The following is a 22,303-nucleotide window of genomic DNA, read 5'->3' on the forward strand; positions in this document are numbered from 1 at the left end:
AATGTGTCACAATGAGGTTAGAGAATCACTCGATGGTGATCATTTTAATATTAATGGAGTGGTCATTTTTATATTAATGACCTCGTTGTACTACATTTGCATGGCAGAATCAGAGACTGCTAGGAAACTCGGAAAAGATCACGGTAAGCCATTTTGATAATTCGCCGCTAAAATACTTGCACGCTAAACCGGCTGGAACCAATTTAGCAAGCACATTTAAGCTTTGAGAATCTTCCCCTCAGTCCCTTCTCCAAGGAGGACATGTCCCAGTTTTTTTCCCCTGCTCCACCCGCTCTTTGTTCACTTGTATAAATGTGTGCAATTCTGGAGATCACACCTTTAAAAAGATATAAAAAGGATGGAGACAAAATTGGTCAGTGGTCCGTCATAAAGCGTATGGGGACAGACAGGGAAAGGGGGAAAGAGATTGGGACTTGTATACTGCCTTTTTGTAGTTTTACAACCACACTCAAAGCAGTTTACATACAGGTACTTCAAGCATTTTCCTTATCTGTCCCGGTGGGCTCACAATCTATCTAAGGTACTTGGGGCAGTGGAGGATTAAGTGACTTGCCCAGGGTCATAGGGAGCAATGCAGGGTTTGAGCCCACCATCTCAGGGTGCTGAGGCTGTAGCTCTAACCACTGTGCTACACTCTCCTCCAATAACATCAGAAGTGAGCCAAGTATAGGACAATGAAGCCATTGTGACATCACTGATGAGGTTGGCTCTTAGGCATTGGTGGAATGAGGCATTGTAACATCAGGGAAAGGGATTGGGCCTTGTAGACCACCTTTTTGTAGTTTTTACAACCACACTCAAAATGGTTTACATACAGGTATTTCAAGCATTTTCCCTATCTATCCCGGCGGGCTCAGAATCTATCTAATGTACCTAGAGCAGTGGAGGATTAAGTGACTTGCCCAGAGTGACAAGGAGCAGCACGGGGTTTGAACCCACAACCTCACTATGTATACTCTGGAAGAGAGAGGATATGATTGAGACTTTTAAATATCTCCATAGTATTAATGTACAGTAGTGAGTCTTCTTCAAATGAAGGAAAACTCAGGAATGAGACGGCATAGAATAAGTTAAAAGGTTATAGGTTTAGCAGTAATCTAAGGAAATTCTTTTTTTTTTTTTTTAACAGAAAGGGTGGTAGCTGTGTGAAATAAGTCTCCCAGTGGAGGCGGCGGAGAAAAAGAGTATGTCTGAATTCAAGAAAGGGTTGGGCAGGCATATGGAATCTCTTAAGAGGAGGAGGAGATTGTAGATGCTGCGGATGGGCAGATTGGATGGGTTCTTTTGCCTTTATCTGCCGTCATGTTTCTATGGTTCTATGTTCTTTACTTTCAACAGTTCTTTCCCTCCGCTTAACTCCCAACAAGACCCCAATTCTAAGTTTTTGCACTAGTCCATGTTATACTTCATCTACCATTTGAATTCCTGGTCTTTCAGACTCATAAGGTCCTCCTGCAAATGTGATCACCTCACTTGTTCCCATTTCCAGAATATTTATAAATATGTTTAAAAGCACCAGTCCCAGTATATATTCATAGGCCACTCCACTGTTCACCTTCCTGAGCTAAGAAAGGATATCTAATGTGGCAGGAATGTGTTTAACTTACAGTATTCTGCAAGTTGCATGCCTAAGTGGGAGCCTGCCTATGTCCCTACCCTATGTAGGGAATACATGCCATGTAAGTTAAGCAATAGGCCAAATGGTATAGAGGTGAAAGAAATTCAATGATTACGTCAATTATCACACAAAAATTTTTTTTGCAGATGTCAGATATGCCTCCATCAGCCATTGTAACTTGAAAAGGCTGTAGTAAATCATTTGCTGGCATATAGTATCATCATTTCACCCGCACTAAAGCCACTTTCAAAAAATAAAAAGAGAGCGATGAAATGATACTATTGGCTCCTTTTACTAAGCTGCGTTAGGGCATTAACGTGCAGAATAGCGCACGCTACAATCCCCCGCGCACTAGACGCTAACGCCAGCATTGAGCTGGCATTAGTTCTAGCCGCGTAGCGTGGGTTTAACGTGCGTTAATCTGCTGCGTGCACTAAAAACCCTAGCGCACCTTAGTAAAAGGAGCCCTATATGTCAGCAAATGATTTACATAGCCTTTTCAAGTTACAATGGCTGGTGGAGGCATATCTGACATCTGCAAAAAACAAAAAGAATTTTGTATGATAATTGAAGTAGTCATTGAAGTTTTTTCACTGCTATACCATTTGGCATATTACATTCTTTTGTAGCAGTAGGAAGGACAGGGGAGATACGATTCAGACGTTCAAATACATTAAGGGTATTAACGTAGAACAAAATCTTTTCCAGAGAAAGGAAAATGGTAAAACCAGAGGACATAATTTGAGGTTGAGGGGTGGTAGATTCAAGCGCAATGTTAGGAAATTCTACTTTACAGAGAGGGTGGTGGATGCCTGGAATGCGATCCCGAGAGAGATGGTGGAGAGGAAAAACTGATGGAGTTCAAAAAAGCGTGGGATGAATACAGAGGATCTAGAATCAGACAATAATAGTAAATATTGAAGAACTAAGGCCAGTACTGGGCAGACTTGCACGGTCTGTGTCTGTATATAGCCTTTTGGTTGAGCATGGGCTGGGGAGGGCTTCAATGGCTGGGAGGGTGTAGATGGGCTGGAGTAGGTTTTAACGGAGATTTCAGCAGTTGGAACCCAAGCACAGTACCGGATAGAGCTTTGGATTCTTGCCCAGAAATAGCTAAGAAGAAAAAATTTAAATTGAATCAGGTTGGGTAGACTGGATGGACCATTCGGGTCTTTATCTGCCGTCATCTACTATGTTACTGTGTTACTAAGCACGGCTAGAGGCTATATTGGTGTTACTTGGGATGTAAGTTAAGAAGGCATTTGTAGAACAGCGCTAGAGCAGAAAGTTGGCATTTATAGGTGTATGTGTGCACATATACATGTATGTGTCATTTTTCTAAACATGTTTACATGCATAGCCCATGCATAAATGATATGGATGAGCAGATTGAGTAAATCATATAGTCTTCATCTTCCTTCATTTTTCTCTTTTTCTATCTATGATCTCATAAGCTTTCTTTTCCTCTGAAAGTACCAATATTTATGCAGGTTCTTTTAGTTTTGGTAAGAGCTTCTTTTTTTTTTTTAAGTGAGTCTCTTTGATATTTCAATAAGAAAATGAAATTTCTGACCAAGCTGAAGTTCATATCAAAAAGGCCCTGAACAAACTGAAAAACTTGGAATCAAATTCCGCATCACCCGCGAATTGTTATGTAACTAAAATCTTCCTTCAAGAAATGTGCAAGGACATTCAGTTTAGATAAGAAAAAAGATGATTATTTTATATGTTTCTCTTTTAGTTTTTGTTTCTTCTAATGTGACTTTGTGATCTTTTCAAGATATGGATTAATGTATTCTTGATCAATGTTTGGAAAATATGCATAAATAAAAGCTTTAAAAAAAAAGCCTGAAAAGAATGATCATTGATGTTAGAAAAAAAGATTGGTAGCAAAATCTTTTTTCAGATTTTGGGAAAGTCAAAACAGAAGACCTTCCTTGCCACTTTGAAATAAGTCTTTCATCCCATGAAGGTATTTCCTATAACAGTAGAATAAAATGTATGAGCCTATAAGATTTGTCAAGTTTTGGGTACAGAGCTTATAGGTGGAAATACTGCTTGAAAATGCAACAGATTTCCAGTATCTTCAGCACATGAGAACACAGTTAAATTAATTGAAAGCAAGAAAAGCAGCCTGAAGGAATCAGCCTTAAATAACCTGATAATTCGCCAAAATGGACCTAGGCTTCCAAACTTGTAGACCTGAATATGCACACCCTAGACTAAGGGCTCCTTTTCACTAAGCGTTTTTAGCGCATGCGGGAAATTACCACGCGATACGCTTCTAGAACTAACGCCAGCTCAATACTGGCGTTAAGGTCTAGCGTGCGCTATTCCTTGCGTTAAAGCCCTAGCGCACCTTAGTAAAAGGAGCCCTAAGAAACGATGGAGGAGATATGATACAGATGTTTAAATACCTGAATGGTACCAATCTACAAACAAATATTTTCCAGAGACGAAGAAGCATTTTACTTGTGGGCATGGCCCTGTACATCCTTAGTATTTAGTGACAATGCTTCTCTGGTACCACAGATGAAACTTATTCAGTTATCTTTTTACTCTTTGTGCGATGCAAATCAGGCAACATTATTTGGTGTCCTTGCAAACAACATGTCTATAAATAAAACAAAAAGAGTTCTTTAAATTCTCTTCTTCTTGAAGAGTGCAGTGCTCTGAAACAAAACTGAAGCCCCACTCATTTTGCAATCTTGTGTAGGTGGGCATAATTTTATAGACTCAGTCCTTGACATTCCTGTATGCAACAAGGTAGCAACAATGATCAAATATTGTTGGACTTTACAAAACAGTGGATAATAGTCTGCTTAGATAACATTGAATCTAAGGGCCTGAATAAAACATTGCTCTGTGCTGTGAAATATTCCCAGACAGCCTTTATAGAAGAATTCTGTGACTGGACATTAACAATTTACTTTACCCCGACTGGTTGGGGTAATCAGCTGGCATCCAGTTCTTTCATGGGCAAAGATATTTGCAACATGGAGATAGCTCTGTCCATTATGAATGAGAGAAGTAATTGGACTTTCCAAGAACCGTGATCATTGAGTTTACAAGCACATGAATACTTCATCATTGTTTCTATCCCACTTAAGCATGCTGCTGCCTCGAATGAAGGCACATTAAGTGCCAAAACATTCACCACTGTCAAACATCTTTTTTTATCTTTGTAATTCTACAAGTTTGCTTTTTAAAAGATGAGCACGATTTTATGACAATGGTAGCATTTTTTGAAACGATGCTTAATATAGCAAAAATTAATTATATGACTATCAAGCCTACGATATACAGTATGTGCACCGTTAACATGTTTTAAGACGTGATCATTAGTTGCATTTTACTGTGCCCACTGAAAAGCTGTATACTTTAATAAACACTTGAATATGATACATTTTATATTAACTGTTCTACAACACCCCTCCTTATAATTTTCAAGACAGGACTTAATGAACAATGGAGTATACCACATTGTCATGATTCCTAACTACTATTATATTTATCAGTTCAGGTGTTAAGCATTCTGTATTCACCTTACATTAACAGATTTCTATCCATGCACTTTTACCAAACTATGTAGGTAATTTTGAGAAGTTATGGGTCCAAGTAACATGGTTCCAGAAAAATAGGCATATACTTTAGCAATACATGTGTAGCAACATGGCCTCCATTCCAGTGTATATCTCCTTTATGAGTGCAAGTTCAGTGGCAATCTACAGTCTCTCCAGGCTGATTGTCCTATACCCTTGAACTTGCAAGTTCATTTCCAAAAGAGGACTCAACCCAGCCAGCTGATTAACCGTTCCCCTTAACTGTATCCATGATATCCTGTTTGTCTGTCTTGGCTGTTTAGATTGTAAGCTCTTTCAAGCAGGGACCGTTTTCTTCTTTGTGATTGTACAGCGCTGTGTATGTCTGTTAGTGCTACATAAATAATTCACAGTAGTAGTGTGAAGAGTTTCAGTCTTTGGGAAGCAGAGCTGAGTTTGTGATGTCATAATGCCTCATTCCACCAATGCATAAGAGCCAACCTCATCAGTGATGTCACAATGGGTACTCCCCTCTGCCCTCCAACCCAGCCAGCAGATTAACCGTTCCCCTTAATGTTATCCATGACATCCTGTTTGTCTGTCTTAGCTGTTTAGATTATAAGTTCTTTTGAGCAGGGACTGTTTTCTTCTTCGTGACTCTGTACAGCGCAGCATACGTCTGGTAGCGCTATAGAAATAATTCATATTATATTCCCCCTCAGCCATCTCTTCTCCAACTGAAGAACCCTAACCTTTTTAGCCTTTCCTTATACAAGTTCATTAGACTCCCAGAAGTTTCTCTTAAAAAACGATTACTAGCAAAGAGCATGGGTATACTTTGGATATACTTTAAAATGGGTACAAAGTATTCATGGAGCATTTCAAAATTAAATTCTCAGGCGTACTTTCCCTCCCTCAACCTAACCCCGCTTTTCTGTTCCACACATGGATTTACTCACAAACAAAGCCTTCCCATGTGAACACATATGGCTACCCACAGTACAAAATGTAAGCCGCTTTGATGGTTTTTACACTGTAATACAAGATATAAAGTTATATATAAACTTGGAACACATTTTGGAAATTTGCCCTCAATATAAAGAGCACCTGTTAAAATTTTGGGTACCTCCTGTTAGTACAGCTTGAGCTACTACAAGGTTTTGGGTAAAATTCTTTGGCATAAATCACCAAATCTCAGCTCCTCACTAGAATATTGTCCTTAATTATGGCCTCTCAGCAACTATTTGTAATGTAAACAAATTACACTGTTTTCTATTATACGACAAAGTTTTACTTTACAGCAAAGTCATGTTTTGCAAGAAATCTTTCACAATATTTTATTGCTGTACAAAAAGCTGGTTCAAAAAATGTGACCTCTACTACTATGAATTATTTCTATATCGCTACCAGACGCATGCAGCGCTGTACAGAGTCACAAAGAAGAAAACAGTCCCTGCTCAAAAGAGCTTACAATCTAAACAGGATGGACAAATAAGATGCCAGGGTACGAGATACAGTTAAAGGGAACGGTTAATCTGCTGGCTAGGGTGGTGGGCAGTGGGAAGTATGGTTATGGACTGAAGGCTATATCAAAAAGGTGGGATTTCAGTCTGCTTTTAAACAAGGAAAGGGGCTTGGCGGACAAACTCAGGTAATTTATTCCAGGCATGGGGGCAGCTAGATGAAAGATACAGGTACGACACTTATGCTGTCAAGATTAGATGTACTTGTCCGCACATTGCTTTTCCAGAAGAAAATATTCCATAAATATTTACTGTTCATCAATAAAAGATCACATACTTACGCTGCTGACCCTGTGTTTCACCAGCATGCATATCTACCTCGAGACAAATTGTGTCAAATCCCATCAAAGGCTATACTGATAAAATGCTGTGTGAGATCAATAGAATATTTGTTTTCCTTTCAGAATATACATTCAATGTCATGAATTATGATATTGTTATAACACTGTCCCTCAAACATTTAATTTTTTTAAATGCAAGCAAAGCCCTTTTTGATCAACTCACTTGTTCTTTTAATTGTCTGATGGACTGCTGGACGGTAAGGATCTGGTTAAACAATGGGCTCTTGAGAGTTTCTCGTAAAATATTCAGGTTTTCATTCTGGGAAGCATCTGCTTTCTCTCTCAGTTTTCTTTGTAGTCGATCAATAACCTGCAGCACCTGATGTTTATCTAATGTAGACACTCCTGTCAGAAAAATTATATGTATCAGCATCCTTAATGCTACACAATGGCTCAGCTTACTGATAATGAATAAAAACTCAATGAATCTGTTGCAGGTTACAACTTCAAATCCCCAATACAATTCTTTATTTTAATGAAACACATCTCAGGGTCTATTATTAGATACTTCTATAGTTTAATATTTCAAGTTTCAAGTTTAATATTTATTTGTTTAATCGCCTTTTCAATATTCAAGGCGATTTACATATTAATAAAATTACACAATAAGATAGTTAAAAACTGACAAGACTAGACAATAACTATACGAACTGGGAACAAAAGGAAGGACGGGAAAGAAGTTACAATGTAATTAAGCAAGGTGGGGAACCAATTAAGGAAAACACGAAAGGATGGTACCTTGGATTACGAGCATAATCCGTTCCAGGAGCATGCTCGTAATCCAAAATGCTCGTTTATCAAAGCGAGTTTCCCCATAGGAAATAATGGAAACTCGCTTTGATGCGTTCCCCCCCCCTGAGAACCGGCATTGCTCCCCTCGAAGGCCCCCCCTGCGATCAGGCACCCCCCCCTGCGATCCAGCACCCCCCCCTGCCTCGAACCGGCACCCCCCCGCCACGATCCGACCCCCCCCCACATGATTGGGCACCCCCCCGACACGATCCGACCCCCCGACACAATTGGGCACCCCCCCGACACGATCCGACATCCCCCCCGCCGCTTCTTACCCTCATCTGGGCACTCTTGAAAATCGGCCTCTTCGTCTGCTGGGTCTTGAGCATCTGAGCATGCTCAAGGCCTGTGAGTTCACGTTCTGAACGTGAACTCGCAGGCCTTGAGCATGCTCAGATGCTCAAGGCCCAGCAGACGAGGAAGCCAATTTTTAAGAGTGCCCAGATGAGGGTAAAAAGCGGCGGGGGGGTGCCCTATTGTGTCGGGGAGGGGGTTGGATCGTGGCGGGGGGTGCCCAATCGTGGCGGGGGGGTGCCCAATCGTGGCGGGGGGGGTCGGATCGTGGCGGGGGGGTGCCGAATCGCGGGGGGGTGCTCGTAAATCGAGCCATGCTCGGTTTCCGAGGCACCGATTTTGCAAATGTTTTGCTCGTCTTGCAAAACACTTGCAAACCGGTGCACTCGTAAACCGAGGTACCATTCATTGTATAGCAATCAAATTACTGATAAATCTGAACTTTTTGCTTAACATACCTGATGAAGTATTTTCAGGCATTTTGGATTTTCTCAATGGAAAATGATAGTAGTACCTAGGTAAGGCAAGTAAAAAAAAAAAAAAAATTAACATTATCTTTTAATACAGAGTAGACAGCTCAACCAGTATAATTAGTTTACTGTGCTAAGAAGAGCCTGATAAGTAGGATAACAAAACCAGACAAAGGGTTCCTCATATAAAGAGAATGCACACAGAGAGAAACTGTAGCTTCTTACAGATTTCTGTCCAAATGCTGGTATTCAAATGTACCTAGGCCTACCCATGACCAATTTTTATTTAATCATGAATATGCTGGTGGGCCCTGTATTAATGCTATTCTAACAACCAGTTATACGTATGAATCTATAAGGACTGTAAGAACAGCGTTTGACCCTACTTTGCTCCTGAAATCATTACCACTGCAACCCCAAGCAATTCAAAAAGGGATCAGACATCCCTCGGTGAGCTGCTGATGTAAATAAACAGTACCATTTGGGGTTTTTTTAAGAATCACATCCACTCTGCAATCCTGCATATCCTTTAATACCATGCCTCCCTCACTTGGAAGGACCATGCATTTGGTACCTACACTAGCAAGGACTCTACCTTAGGCTGAGAAAACAGCTGCTGACACTCCTGTGCCATTGCATACAGTCTATCCATTGTCTTAGCTACTTTAGGAACTCTTCAGCAGTATCCCAAAGTGCACTGCCAGGGAAACATTGAAGACTGGACCCTCATTCCGCTCATTATAGAGCAGGGAGCAGAAGGGATCTGCTGGGAGCCCAAGTTTAACTCCTGCAAAGAGTCAGTGATAAACTCCAACAGAGTTGAGGGTCCTAACAGATAGTGGATCTTAGGTCATACCCTTGATCGAGGGCCACCATTGTATCTTGTGCACTTGCACCTGCCTGCAACCCTGCATAGAGGGAGGGCTCACTCTGTGAGAGTACCGGTAATGGCATATAAATAGACCTCTTTTCCTCTGGGTCTCTGTTAGAAAGGCCCACTGGATCTTGGACAGCCTCTGACAGTGAGGCAGATGCATCCTAGGAGCCCAGCCCCTGGGTACCTTGGCCAACCAGATAAGCTCTCCACATTAGACTGACAAATTCCATAAAAAATGCCATATTGGGCAGTGGGGAGTCTCCTTTAGATGACTCCAAATTGTGTCTTGGGCTTTGTGGCCTCTGCACTAAGGATGGCCACTATTCTGGGACTCTGGAAGGGATATGCTCCCAATCAATGGACCCCCTGATCATTCCTCACCCCTAGAGAGCAGAGGGGAGGCTAACCTGACTGCTCCCACCCTCCTCCTTCACATGCTGCATAGCATGTGGTGCAAGGGTGCTCTTCGGGCACCCATCCAGCACAAATCTGGTATGACTTAGAGGAAAAGGAGCCTGAGGACAACATCCCTTCCAGTTTTGAGGTAAAATTAAGTGATTTGAAGGCTCAGAATTAAAAAATAATAAGTTGGAGGGGCTGCCAGAGTGACCCGGAGGATTTTGGGGGTTGAAGAAGGCACCACCGCGGACACCTTGCTGCCAGCTGAGCCGGTGAAAGGCCCTAATCGGCTTTTAAAAGAACTTCCCGCCACAGCAAGTGGCCCGCAGATATGAGCCCATGGTCATGAGTCTGAAGGGGCGTGGCCTAAGGGGGCATGACACACCCCTTATGAGCCCAGAGGAGACTAGAGGACTTGGAACAGGTTATAATTATTTTCCTTTTAATTTTTCTAAAGCTTTCTAGTTTTCTGGTACTTTTTTTTTTTTTTTTTTTTGCAAATCTTTATTAATTTTAAAATATAAATAGTGCAATACAATGAATTTAAACATAAACAAATCAAGAAACGCACTTTAAATATGCAAATAATTAAAAAAACACTCATTTTCTCCCCCCTCCCTCCCCCTTTTTCTGATACTTTTTGATATTTGTTGTATCTTAATATGAGAAAAAGGAAGGCAAAAAAATTTTCTTCTGCTGTATGGTCTTTAGATAGATTTCTACAGCCAACTTCAGTAAATATAAATACTGATGGGATGAATTTATCGGATCCTGTCTCTTTATCCTCTGGAGAACCTACACCTCTTCAACCCTTTTTAAGATTTGACAGGAGTACTGACTCAGCCTCTAAAGATGAGACTGAATCTCCTCCTGTACAACCTTTGAAAGGTGCTACAAATGTTGATACTGACAGGCAGAACGCTTTGTCAATTAGCGCTTATGATTTGGTCCCAGTCCAAATGAAGATGGGACCTAATATTGAGACTTTCCCAAAGGAAAAAGCAATTATTTTGCAGGATGTTTTGCTAGTAATGAACCGTATTGAAACTTCTCTACAAAGCACTGTTTCTAAGCTACTTTAATTTTCTAATGATATTACAATTAAAGTAGCTAAACATGAGACCTAGTTGAGTTTGGCTGAAAATAGAATGGAAAAGGTAGAAGCCTATGTTAATACTCTGCAGTCAGTAGTAAAATCTAATATTAAAGACAATGTGTCGTTATATTTTCAAATTGCAAAGATGGAAAATTGAATCAGAAATAGGAATCTTAGGTTTCTTAATTTTCCAATTTCACACTATTTGGCTCCTTTAGAGCCTTTGAAAATGTATTTAAGAGACATTCTTCAATATCCAGCTGTGGATTCTTTTTCCCAGATAACTTATATTATATACCTAGAGGCTTTAAAAATTGTTGCAGAGGAAGGCCAAATGGATGAACTGGTCTTTCCTGACACTTTGAATATCTCCCAATTCTTGGAATCTTCCAAGGACTATATTGAAAAGCAGGCTACACTATTAGTTACATTTAGAACATAGCCAGAGAAACAAAATGTTCTTAAATTATATTTTGCTAAAAGACAGGAAAAGTTTTGTGGTCAGCAGCTTCAAGTATTTCCAGACGTAGCCAAGCAGACTCTATATAAGAGGAAACAGTTCAGAATGGCACACCTATTGCACTAGAACACATATTCTGACTACTGGTCCCCACCATGTAGATGTACCCCAAAGATGTTCCATCTCACCACTACTGTATAACATCTATAAGACCACACTAATCTCAAGAGACCTGAAACCTGAAGAATGGCTCTTTTCTTGTGCAGACATTGTCTTTCTATTAGTTCCTTCCAACCCAAACAAATAAATCACGACCACCAAACTAACCAGAGCAACAACTAGAGTACAAAACTGGGCAACAATATACCGCCTCAAATTGAACACAGAAAAAAACCTCATAACACTGTGGATCGGGCACCATATACACCTAATCCTTCCCACAATCAGTCTAACAAACAGTATCAGTGTCAACATTACTAACCACCTCGAAAGTCCTTGACAGCTCATTGAGCTAAACAACTTAGAAAATATTTTACTATCCTGCAAAAGTTAAGAATCAGATCCTATTTTTTCAACCAACAGTACAGGATAATAGTTCAAAGGTCACTGCAACAAACTGATTGCCTCATTGTAAATCTCTCACCTATCAGACAGCAAAAAACTGGAATTTACTTCTCACAGAGATCAGAGTTACGACTAAATGTACCATGTTTCACAAATATCTAAAAACATGGCTGTTCCAAAAATCCACAGGAAAAAACTAATGCAACCACAGTTACACAAACTCAAGCCTACTTGAAAATAGGTTTAAATCCACTTGAGGCAAAGACACTATTAAGTGCAACAAAATACGATATCACAGAAACCTAATATGTAAGGCAACCATCTTCAAGAAATATTAACCCTTTCAGGACCATAAGGATCGTAGGCCAATTTTTGTGGTTTTGACGACATTTTTATGGTAAAAAGGGCTTGCAGATGGCAAAAAATTGATTTTTTTTGTGAAATATCATTATTTTTATTTAAAAAAATCACACTTCTGGCTTATGGACAGTGTGGCAAGTGAATCTTCTCGTCAATCTAGCAACGACGCTAATGAATGAATGTCGGAACCAGTTTGTTTACATAAAGGCAGTATCATATGGAATCCGTACATATCAAATTTAGAACTGTAGACTATCCCAATCAAAATTTATAGGATTTTAAAGTTATGGGACAAATATGTCCCTTGGTCCTGAAAGGGTTAAGAATGTAATCAAATTTCACCTAGCAAGTTATGTATTAAGTCGATGTATCACTTATAACATTTGTAACCCAACTAGAACTTCATTAAATGAGGATTTGGCATAAGACCACATATAACTTCTAGAAGTAAGCCTTGCAGGCATTCTAGAAAACCCTCTATGGGCCCAGCTTATTTTCTCACTCCTTGACAAGCAGAACCCATAAATGCCAGTGCTGCTCAATTTTGGAAGCTGCCCCATCCATGACCTTAGTATAGTCAAGGTAAAGGCGGAATAGAAATCACTAATGTAATGTAATGTAATTATGGTTCTAAAGACATAGCTGTATTAAATTGCAACTTTTATTTCCTCAGAATACTGCACATCCATTCTCCCTCCCCACCCCCTTTTCCCCCCAAATTAATACATATGGTTAAAATCCAAATTTTCATCAGTCTGTCAAATTCCTGGGGTAACAAGTAGTTTTTGAACTGGTGTAGCTGATGTTTGAAATTTAACCAAAATAATTCTGAAAAGTACACACCTTCTTAGATATCTATTTCCAACACTTTAAATCTTGCATGCTTTAAGTAATTTCACATTTTGTCTTCTAAGAGCATATAGTAAATAAATAATCAAATCAGCTAAACAACTTTCCAAAATTTTAGCATGGTACTGCCATTGTAGGCAGAATATCAGGATTATCAGCATAGCTGAATGTATTCACAGCATGAATACAGACTTCTATAGCATAGTGTAAGAAGAGTAATTTTGTACTATCATGAAATCAGTCACAAATAGCAATTATGTGAAATAAAAATAGATGATATTAAAATGTTGGGGAGATGTTTCAGGCATCACCTAACCTTGTGTGGATTTTCCTCATCTTTTATTCTGTACTAATGGAAAAAATATATTAAAGAAGGCCTATTTGCCTATTTTCTGTTTGATATCTATCACATGGATCCCGCCATTGTCCCAGGTACAAAATATGTACCCCTATATAATATGTAAACTGTGTTAATTGTGACCCCAGAAAGTCAGTATATCAAATCCCATTTCCTTTACAGTTACTATTTTGTGTATGAAGCTAAACCGTATATAAACAATTTGCTTCAGACCTGTATGCCAGTTCCATTCTCTGTTATGCTTCTATCCCTCAGTTCTAGTAAAGAGCCATAATTTTTTTCTGTATAGAAGATGTTAAGTGACTTGCCCAGAGTCACAAGCAGCTGCAGGGGAATCAACGTCATTCTAAGAATGACACGAGGACAAAGTTTGTCTCCACAGGCTAAGTCCCCCTTCCCCATCTCTAATCATTCTCAAAATCTATGCTTTAGCAATGTAAAGGACTCCTGAAGCACAACTGCCATTGTATACACCTGCTTTCCATCTAATACCTGAAAAAGATTTTCCAACTAAATAAAAACTTAATTACAACCTAATCCTTTAAAATCTACCTTGAGCGGAATATTACATTTTAATGAACATAATAATGAATACCTTTGTATTGGTATTGAGTTGGTATTTTCATAAGCCCAAGTCCCCAAATCCCTAGGACAAACTCAAAATTAGGTGTCCTCCCAGAGAAACAAACCAGAACCACCAATGCGCACTTGATACTAGTAACCAAAGTAGTCAAACTTAGCACTGATTGTACCCCATTATGTATGTATGTATGTAAATAACTAAACAACAAATGAAAATGTCATCAAAAAAGCTGTTGACCCTAAACTTGGCATCACCGAGCACAAACGACACGATACTCCGCCAAGCATACTACCCTCGCACTCTCATTGTGTACCTCGCAAACGCCGAAACCGCCGCTACCCCTTCCGTGCTCGACTTCCGGGTGCACCTCCGTGACGTCACCGGCCCTCCACCACAGGTACATTGCGCCCCGCCCACAGAAACTCCGTGCCCGACTTCCCGTGACGTGAAAAGGTGTCGTGGTTTTGTTTCTTTTACTTTTGAGGGGAGAGCAGTGTTGCCAATATAGGGGATATGCCGAGGGCCGGTGATTCTTCCAGAACGATGGAGATTTATCCCCTCTCCTCACAAAGATATTGAATGAGACAGGAAAGCAATATACTTTTTTTTTTTTTTTAAAGTGAGAGGCAAGTATGGCAACTTCCTCACGCATCTAAAATCTCCATAGGGTTTTCTACTGACTTTTTAAAAAGACTTGCTTTGCGGGGGAGGCGTTCAGCATTACTCTTCGCTTTCGTCTTCCTGATTACGCAGCCTTCTCCACAACCAATTCCATGCAGGAGGAGCGTAGATGTCAAGCCAGGCTGTGTACGGATCAGCCAATGGGATCGAACAGTGGGCGGGAGCACAGGAAGCAGTCTGGAGTAGAGCAACTAAGAGGCTCCGAATGAGGCGGGGTTGCGCCGTTGCTGTGGGTTGACTGACAAAGGAGGAGACCCACGCTTACTTTTTACGTGAGCATGGGATAGGGTTACTATATGGCTCCAGAAAAAAAAGAGGACAGATTGAGATATCCGGGTTTTACTTCCGCTGAAAACAGTGGAAGCAAGGACAGATTGAGACATCTGGGTTTTACTTCCATTGAAAACAATGGAGGTAAAACCCGGATGTCTCAATTCGTCCTCTTTTTCCTGGAGCTATATGGTAACCCTAGCATGGGGGCAGCTGCAGAAGTTTGGGTTTGTGTCAAAGAGGGCATATGCATTTTAATCTTGCATAGCTATCAGTTGTTTTGTTATCCCTCCTATTCATTTTACCTTGCTCCTTCCTTTTTTCTTTTATTTTAGTTCTTCCCTTTATCCTATCATTTCAGTTCTGTATGTGATTTACTGTAGTCTATTACTCATCTTTTGTCCTTTTGATTATGTATTATTTTTCCCCTATTTCACCTTTGTAAACCACCTTGAAGTCCGACCAGGTGATATATCAAATTTTAATAAAACTTGAAACACCCACTCCCTTAGAGTGCTACAGGGACAGATAGGCTGTGAGGTGTAAGACACTATCCTATCATGATTATAACTCATCCCCAGCATATGCCCAGCTCAACAACCTGAACTTTGCTTTGTAATAACCTGGTCCCAGGTGCCAGTCCAAAAGAGCTTAGCTGGTACCCAAAGACTATGAGCAGGATCAGGGTCATTCAAAGTCATTAAAAAGACAAGGCTAGAGAAGCCCCATGTAGGATCTGGACTACTGGAGGAGGTACAGGTACAAGATCCTTTATCCGAAATTCTGAAAACCGAAATGTTACGCATGCTGGAAGTAGACAATGTCCGTGACATGACACACATTGAAACCAGCACAGATGCATGCTTTTCTCTTGATCTCTGCACAATTCAAGTTAGAGGGCTGGAAAGTGGCAAAGAAGAGCTGCAAATTCCACTTAGGGTGGCAGTGAGAAACAGAAAAGGTTGGCAGGCTTGAAAGTGGCAAAGAAAGCTGCAGATTCCCATTCAGGGTGCAAGTGAGAAGCAGAAAATAAAGCATTTATGTCTGTCAATAGCACAGAAAGTTCAGGTATTGAAGAAGCTTGAACAAGGTGTGTCTGTACTACAGCTGACTGAAGAAAATGGTGTGGGAACAACCATATATAACTTAAAGAAACAGAAAGATAAGTTGTTGAAGTTTTATAGTGAGATGACTAGAAATTAATGAAAACCAGAAAACAAAGATTTAGACTGTGTGCTGATTGAGTGGGTTCAGCAAAGAAAGCATGAACGCATGCCATTGACTGGTTTGATGGTAATGACGCAAGCCAAACAATACCATCAAGAATTGAATATTGATAAGTGTGAATATTCAGAAGGTTTGATGCAGAAATTCAAAATGTGCCATGGTGTTAAATATCTCAAAATTTGTGGTGAAAATCTGATTACGAGGCAGCTGAACGTTACATTGATTAATTTGCTAAGAGGATATGTTTATGTTTCATTAATATTTGATATACCACTTAAGCATATTACAGATCTAAATGGTTACAATAAAATACAGGTACTTAAGACTTCCCTATCTGTCCCGAAGGCTCACAATCTAGCTAAAGTGCCTGAGTAAACAATTATTAACATAAAGAAAAGTAAAAGATATAACAAAATTCCAAGAATGGTGAGGGGAAAAAGAAACAATATTAGATCACAATAAAATCTGATATCTGATGGAAACCTTGGTAGTGAACAAATTTACAGTGCAGATGAAACAGCTGTCTGGGCAAGTCACTTAATCCTCCACTGCCTCAGGTATATTAGATAGATTGTGAGCCCACCGGGACAGATAGGGAAAATGCTTGAAGTACCTTTATGTAAAACTGCTTTGAGTGTGGTTGTATAACTACAAAAAGGCAGTATACAAGTCCGAATCCCTTTCCCTTATTTATTTGGATTTATATCATGTTCTTCCAGAAGAACTCAGAACAGGTTACAAGTTTACATACATAATAAAACATAACAGGGTATAGTAATGTAGAAAGTACATTTTAGATCATGACATGATAGGACTATACATAGAGGAGCATGATAGTACTCAAAAGCATGGCAATGTTTAATAGGATATGACAGGACAAGGCCTCATACAGCATGCAGTAGTGATGTAATGAGTTTGGTATGACATTGCGATAACTAATAGAGCTTGACAGTACAAAGCGTGGTAAGGGAGCACATAACAGAGCATGGCAGAGCATTATGATATATGACAGTATATGGTAAAGCAGACAATGTGTATAAGAGCATGGTAGTAACATAGTGCATGGTCTGGCAGGACAATATATAACTGTGAATGATAATATATGCTAGGTATAGTATAGCATGGAATGACTGGCAAAGTATGGAAGTGTCATCTATGATAGTACATGACAGTACATGGAATTGCAAATGATAATATGTTAGGTATGATATGGTATGGAATACATGGCTGGGCATTGTAGTATCAGTGATGGCTGATCTTGTTTCATGGATAATGGTATTTCGACTGGAGCTATTTCATAAAAGGTTAGAGGAAAGAGGTGAGTTTTTATTGCCTTACTGAAGTTCAGTACTGGTGCTATGTTCATAGAAAAACACTGACAACAGCTGATGAACGAAAACCATCTGGTTTCAAGGACATAAAGGACAGGATAACTGTTCTTGCATGTACCAATGCTGCGGGCACATATAAATTCAAGTTGGCAGTGATTGGAAAAAGCCAACATCCCTGAAGTTTCAAGGGTGTACATTATCTACCTGTGGCCTATTATGCTAACAAGAAAGCACAGAAGAAACATTTAGTGACCACTTTGTGCCAGCAGCAAGAGCTCATTGTAAAGAAGCTGAGCTGGAATAGAACTGTGAAGTTTTACTGGTTCTAGACAACCTCAAGAATTTCTTGTGAAAAATAATGTTTTCTGCCATTTACCTCCTAACCTAAGCAATATAATATCCATACTATAGCCTTGTAACAAAGGAATGAACAGAGGCATAAGAATTCAAGAACTTCTCAAGGAGCTCAGTTTTAAAGATGACATTTATGCACTTGCCAATGCCTAGAAAAAGGTAACTAGATCAGCATTGCAAAATGCTTGGCATAAACTTTGGCCATCAACAATGTTTGATGAAAATGAACCTGTAGAGCAGGGGTATCAAAGTCCCTCCTTGAGGGCCGCAATCCAGTCGGGTTTTCAGGATGTCCGCAATGAATATACATGAGATTTATTAGCATACAATGAAAGTAGTACGTGCAAATAGATCTCATGCATATTCATTGGGGAAATCCTGAAAACCTGACTGGATTGCGGCCCTCGAGGAGGGACTTTGACACCCCTGCTATAGAGGAAGACTTTGAAGGTTAATAAGGTAGAGGCAGCTAATATTAATGAAGTGCTGAATATTGACAAAGATGCACCTGTTGTGCATTTCTTCAGTATGGTGAGATTGTTGAAACTGTGTTAAATATAGAAAAGCTTGAGGATAGCAGTGATGATGAAGACCTTGTGAGCACTGGCGAAAAAAATCCATATACAGATGATATGGTGAAAATATGTGACCAATTAATTGCTGGCATGGAACAACATGCATTTATCAGTGAACATGAGATTATGGTGGTCTGCTTGAACAAAGCGAGATTACTAAAACAGAAACCTCTGTAGACAGATGACACTGGAAGAAGTCTTTAAAAATATTGCCACTGTTCCTGCACCATTGTCAAATAACTGAATAGAGTACCCTCCTCGCTGTTCCCCTACTCCTGCACCCCCACACCCCACTCATGCCCTCCCCACCTGGTACCTCTATAAATCTTCACCAGTGCAAGCAGCTTCTCCAGCATGTTGCTTGCGCTGGCTTTCCCTATGATGTCACTATTTGGCCCTGTGACCCAGAAGTGATTTCAGAGGGAGCCAGGCCGGCATGAGCAACTGGCTAGGGTAGTTGTTCACTGGCAAAAATTTTAAAGAGATACAGGGGGAGGGGGGAAAGAGAGGGCATGAGTGTGGCGTGGGGGGTAAAGAGGTGCCGGGGTGGTCTGCCCCCACCCCTTACTATGCCACTGTTTCCACCCAGCTCTTCCTTCATATCACCAGGCTGCCAAAATTTCCAGGGAGAACACTGTGGCATAAAATGTGTAATCCCCCTCTTTTACAAAGCCACCTCTATGGGCTTCAGGGCAGTTACCACAGCTGGGTGGAGACAGTGGCATAGTAAAGGGTAGGGGGACAGACCACCCTGGTCACCATCTTGGTGAGGACGCTGGCACCTCTCCACACCCCCAATGCCACGCTCATGCTCTCTCTTCCCCCCTGTACCTATTGTGTGTATAGGAGTTCACTTTGGGCCATGGCCAAGCCTCCAGTTCCACTACTGTACTTTTTAGTCTTCAATTTTACCCCTTCCCCTTTTTTATCAAGTTAAAAACCTCTAGCGCAGCTTGATAAAAACGGCCCTAAGCCCTGATGGTAAATAAATAAATGTGTGTATTTTCTATGCTTGCAGTTTTTCTACTAGATGTTAAGACATTTTTTGGTATGTTTATATATGGTACATAACTCAAAGAAAGAAGTGATGTATTCTACCCAGGAGCTGCCTCCATTTCCTAAAAGGATTATAATGGATTATAAAATCACCAGCATGCCATGAACCCATTTTAAAAACGGGCTACATAATTTTCAACTAAAACTACAATAGTGTTCCTAGTACCCCAATATACATCACAACTCCACTTCCTTCAGTGAACCTATTTTAAATTCAAACAGTTTTTATTGATGCAAACATCATCAAATACAGCAAATACTACATCAAAGCACATCAGTTATGCATCAACTATAATAATATAATATACATAATAAAAGACAAATTCCACTTTCAATAAACCCCCACTTTATCTATGTGTTTGAACCTCTACCATCCCTCTCCACACCTACCCCCAGTGAACCTGTTATTTTAACTGCAGTATTCTTTCATTTACTTAGAACCCTCCCTTGTTTCACGCTTTTGTTTACAACCGTTTATCAAACCGCACCCCCTTCTCCCAAGCCCATGCCACCCACCCAGGCACGGCTGATCCGAGACGAAGGCATTGCAGTCGCCCTTGGCCCCGCCCCTTTGGCGGTACACTATTTCTTTAAGGACGGGCGGTCATGTGATACAAAGCGGTGGCCAATATGGCGCCTTGCTGGAACCCGGGCTTTCGCTTCGTGGGTTTTTTCTGCATTTTCTTGACGTGCGAGACCGGCGCTGACTTCTTGATCAAATGCGACGAACTGCGTCTAGGACAATATCCTTCTCACCGAGTCGTGTCTTTTAGCCCCGCCGTCTGTCTCTCTACCTCGGGCTGCGGGACAAGACGCAGAGAATCTGACCTGGCGCCGCTTGAGCGAGGGGGTGGAGCTCCGCCTCGGTCTCGTCTTGCTGGGCAGGGGAAAGACAGCAGCCGAGTTAATCAGCGGTTTCCCTTTTCTCGGAGGGGTGCGTCATATTTGCAGCCACTTGTCTGCAGGCGGCATGATGGGTTGGAGTGTTCTGTAGTTCAGTGATTCCCAACCCTGTCCTGGAGGAACACCAGGCCAATCGGGTTTTCAGGCTAGCCCTAATGAATATGCATGAGAGAGATTTGCATATGATGGAAGTGATAGGCATGCAAATTTGCTTCATGCATATTCATTAGGGCTAGCCTGAAAACCCAATTGGCCTGGTGTTCCTCCAGGACAGGGTTGGGAACCACTGCTGTAGTTGTAGAGCAGGGGGGGGTCTCCAAAGTCCCTCCTCGAAGGCCGAATCCAGTCAGGTTTTCGGGATTTCCCCCAATGAATATGCATTGAAAGCAGTACATGCATATAGATCTCATGCATATTCATTGGGGAAATCCCGAAAACCTGACTGGATTCGGCCCTCGAGGAGGGATTTTAGAGACCCCTGTTGTAGAGAGATGGTCAAGTTACCCGGTCAAAGCTGGAGACTTTTATGGCTTGTCCTGGGTTATGATTTATCTCGAAGCAGTGTAGGATTTGTAGTACCTGATCAGAAAGCTTAGAGCTGTTCTAAAATCTAGATCTCCAGAACTGCGTGACTAGCTTCTCTGTAGTTGGGAATTGAAAGCTTTAGAGCAGGGGTCTCAAAGTCCTTCCTTGAAGGCCACAATCCAGTCCTGTTTTCAGGATTTCCCTAATGAATATGCATGAGATCTATGTGCATGCACTGCTTTCAATGCATATTCATTGGGGAAATCCTGAAAACCTGACTGGATTGCGGCCCTCAAGGAGGGACTTTGAGATCCCTGCTTTAGAGGTAGGCTACCATTTCTAGTTTACTTTAACTGTAATAAACAAGTGCCAAAGGTTTGTAATGCTGAAGGTCAAAATATAATTAATTGGCATTGATATGGCTCCCCAGGACCTACTTTTTGAATACATATTTTCGCTAAGCAAAATAATTTCAAAGACTGCTTTATAACTTGGTTCTTATTCTTGTTTCTTCTGTGTGAAGTATGCCTCAAAATAGGGTTATGAACTTGAATGATTCTGTAGGATGATATGTTTTATTTTTTTAGTAGAAAAAAACTAAGGGACAAATAAAACCCAAAACCATGATTGGACTATTCCTACATGAAAGAATTATGTAGGATCTCCCGTATGAGGAATGGCTGGGTAAGTTGCAGCTATACTCACTCGAGGAACACAGAGAGAGGGGTGACATGATAGAGACGTTCAAATATGTTACGGGCCGTATCGAGGTGGAAGAAGATCTATTTTTTCTTAAAGGACCCACGTCAACAAGAGGGCAACCGTTGAAAATCAGGGGAGGGAAATTTCATGGTGACACCAGAAAATATTTCTTCACCGAAAGGGTGGTTGATCACTGGAATAATCTTCCACTACAGGTAATTGAGGCCAACAGCGTGCCAGATTTTAAGAAAAGATGGGATTGGCATGTGGGATCTCTTCATCGAGAAAGTTAGGGGGTGGGTCATTAGTGTGGGCAGACTAGATGGGCCGTGGCCCTTTCTGCTGTCATTTTCTATGTTATAATTCATATGGTTGGTGAACTCTAGTAAGGTTGTAATGCAGTACTTTGTATCTCATTTTTTTATATAGAGCCATTATCTGAAAGCTGTGAGGCAGTTTGTATCGGATTAAGGCTCTTCTCTATCCAGCCGTCCTTCAATTTCAAGGTGCAGTGGGCTGTTGGGGGGGGGGT

The 22,303-nt window shown here is 40.7% G+C and overlaps 2 protein-coding genes across 10 annotated transcripts in view; one reads left to right on the forward strand and one right to left on the reverse strand.

Annotated features, from left to right (window-relative positions):
* PATJ (PATJ crumbs cell polarity complex component) overlaps positions 1–14,931 on the reverse strand; it is a 392,685-nt gene extending 377,754 nt beyond the window's left edge. For 3 of the 9 annotated variants that reach the window (XM_033916053.1, XM_033916052.1, XM_033916045.1), the window contains exons 1-3: positions 14,385–14,413; positions 8,590–8,645; positions 7,209–7,390 (exon numbers count right to left, since the gene is read on the reverse strand). In XM_033916053.1, coding sequence (XP_033771944.1) covers positions 7,209–7,390; positions 8,590–8,645; positions 14,385–14,398 — 252 coding nt within the window. In that variant the 5' untranslated portion in view covers positions 14,399–14,413. The other 6 variants (XM_033916047.1, XM_033916046.1, XM_033916051.1 and 3 more) reach the window with 6 other exon arrangements.
* Positions 14,932–20,236: 5,305 nt separating this feature from the next.
* TM2D1 (TM2 domain containing 1) overlaps positions 20,237–22,303 on the forward strand; it is a 68,509-nt gene continuing 66,442 nt past the window's right edge. Inside the window, exon 1 of the mRNA XM_033916836.1 lies at positions 20,237–20,384. Coding sequence (XP_033772727.1) covers positions 20,272–20,384 — 113 coding nt within the window. The 5' untranslated portion in view covers positions 20,237–20,271. The remainder of the gene's footprint in view (positions 20,385–22,303) is intronic.

The sequence above is a fragment of the Geotrypetes seraphini genome, chromosome 12 (assembly GCF_902459505.1).
Source record: "Geotrypetes seraphini chromosome 12, aGeoSer1.1, whole genome shotgun sequence".
Classification (NCBI taxonomy): domain Eukaryota; kingdom Metazoa; phylum Chordata; class Amphibia; order Gymnophiona; family Dermophiidae; genus Geotrypetes; species Geotrypetes seraphini.